Source organism: Myotis davidii, unplaced genomic scaffold (genome assembly GCF_000327345.1).
Source record: "Myotis davidii unplaced genomic scaffold, ASM32734v1 scaffold651, whole genome shotgun sequence".
NCBI lineage: Eukaryota > Metazoa > Chordata > Mammalia > Chiroptera > Vespertilionidae > Myotis > Myotis davidii.
In genome coordinates this window covers 220,294-222,224 of record NW_006283994.1, presented here as the reverse complement: position 1 = coordinate 222,224, position 1,931 = coordinate 220,294, and the positions used below count along the sequence as shown (strand labels likewise).

General features: G+C 60.5%; 1 protein-coding gene across 1 annotated transcript in view; it reads right to left on the bottom strand.

Annotated features, from left to right (window-relative positions):
• LOC102761253 (adenylate kinase 8) overlaps nt 1-1,931 on the bottom strand; it is a 93,250-nt gene that overhangs the window by 41,496 nt on the left and 49,823 nt on the right. Inside the window, exon 3 of the mRNA XM_015567727.1 lies at nt 1,410-1,551. Within this exon, the coding sequence (XP_015423213.1) occupies nt 1,410-1,551 (142 nt within the window). The remainder of the gene's footprint in view (nt 1-1,409; nt 1,552-1,931) is intronic.

Sequence of the window (1,931 nt, the reverse complement as noted above, 5' to 3'; positions counted from 1 at the left end):
CCGCCCCCCGCAGAGGCGGGAAAGGGAGTCTGATACGCGGCCAGAGCCGCCCTCCCCACCAGCAGACATTCCTCTGCAAAGGCAACACCGGGTGAGGCTCTCGAAATGGAGGCTCCGCAGCCCCAGGCGCCTGGCATCGTCCTTTGTTTCTTTCCTCTTCCTTTCTCATTTTATTTTTATAATTTCTATTATTATGGGCACAGCCACAGCTGCCCGCCGCCCCCCGCAGAGGCGGGAAAGGGAGTCTGATACGCGGCCAGAGCCGCTCCCTCCACCAGCAGACATTCCTCTGCAAAGGCAACACCGGGCGAGGCTCTCGAAATGGAGGCTCCGCAGCCCCAGGCGCCTGGCATCGTCCTTTGTTTCTTTCCTCTTCCTTTCTCATTTTATTTTTATAATTTCACTATTATTATTACATTTTAACAAACTTTATAGCCCATTGTATTTGTTCTCAAATAACTTTCCTCCTCCTTTTTGACACATCAATTACTCGGCTCGTCTCCCTCGGGGCGCGGGCGTAATTCAGTGCGATGCGCCGGGGCGCGAGGCGGGAGCCAACGAACGTGGCATTTGAACACCACCCTTCACGGCTCGCGAGGAGATTTATGCCTGACAAGGAGACAATAACTCTGTTTCCTGATAAGCCAAAGGGGTCCCTTCTGTGGCCCATACGCGGAGCAGCTTGCCCTTCCCAATAACTCTATTTACTAGAGTGAATATATTTTAATAATAAAATTGATATATATGTAAATTTATTTCCACCTCATTTCATCGAACCCTCCTAAAAAAGAGCCTTTGTAGACGGTTTTCCCATCTGGATGATAGATCTCCGGCCGTGGGCCCAGGCTGATTTCTGACTGTAATTCTGTCGCGATTCCCTCCCCGCCGCCCAGCCCGGTGGCTGGCGTGCTCTCTCCCTGCACTGCCCGATTCCCGCCCTGCGTCCGCCCAGGCTGGGGGGCTCGCTTCTGGGGGCCTCTCTCTTCCCGTGCCGCCCGATTCCCGCCCTGCGTCCGCCCAGGCTGGGGGGCTCGCTTCTGGGGGCCTCTCTTCCTCGGCCTTTATCGGGGCTGACATCACTTCCTGAATTAACCATGAACATGTTTAACTGAGAGCAGAGCCGGGGGAGTGGAGTCGCAGAGATGAGGCGGGAGGAGGGGACAGGCCCCTCGGTGGTGGGAGAGGAACATGGAGGTTCAATCCGCGGGACCGCCCTCGCTGAGGGCCAGGAAATTAACCGGCACCACAGACTGCAGCTCAGGAAGGGGCTTCCTGCCCGCCCCAATCCCAGGGTCTCCCCCTCCGCCGGTTGCTTGGGAAGAAACACCCGGTCGCCCTCGAGGGGGGTGGGCGGCGGGGAGAGGCCCTGAGCCGCGGGACCCGGGAGTGGGGGACAGACGGCCACTCACCTGTTGGGCTTGTGGCCCAGGCTGTCCAGCAGGCGCGCCTGGTCCAGGTCCCGCGGGAAGCCGTGCAGCACCCACCCTCGGTGCACGCAGTCGTGCTGGCTCAGGCGCTGGTTCAGCACCTTCAGGATGAGGCTGTCGGGGACTGAGAGAGGGACAGGGTCACTCTGCCGTCCGGTGCCTCCCCGGGCCCCCAGGAGCTCTCGGGGGGACCCGGGCCAGGGACTGCCCAACTGGACTCGCCCATGGACTGAACGGGCAGAGTCGGGTGTTGGTGGGCAAGACGGTGGGTGCCCTTCCCTGCCCCTCCACCTCCCAGTGACGGGAGAACGTGGCTGCCTGAGATGGTCCAGGGTGACCTGAACTTGACCTGTCCCTGACCTAGCCGTGCCCCTCGGCAGCCCTAGCCCCTAGCCCCCAGCCCCCAGCCTGTGGCCGTTTCCCCAGAGGATCCAGATTTGCAGCAAGAGACTCTGCCCAGACCCTCACCAGCATGCCCCCCCCAGGGCTCATGTCCCGCCCCCA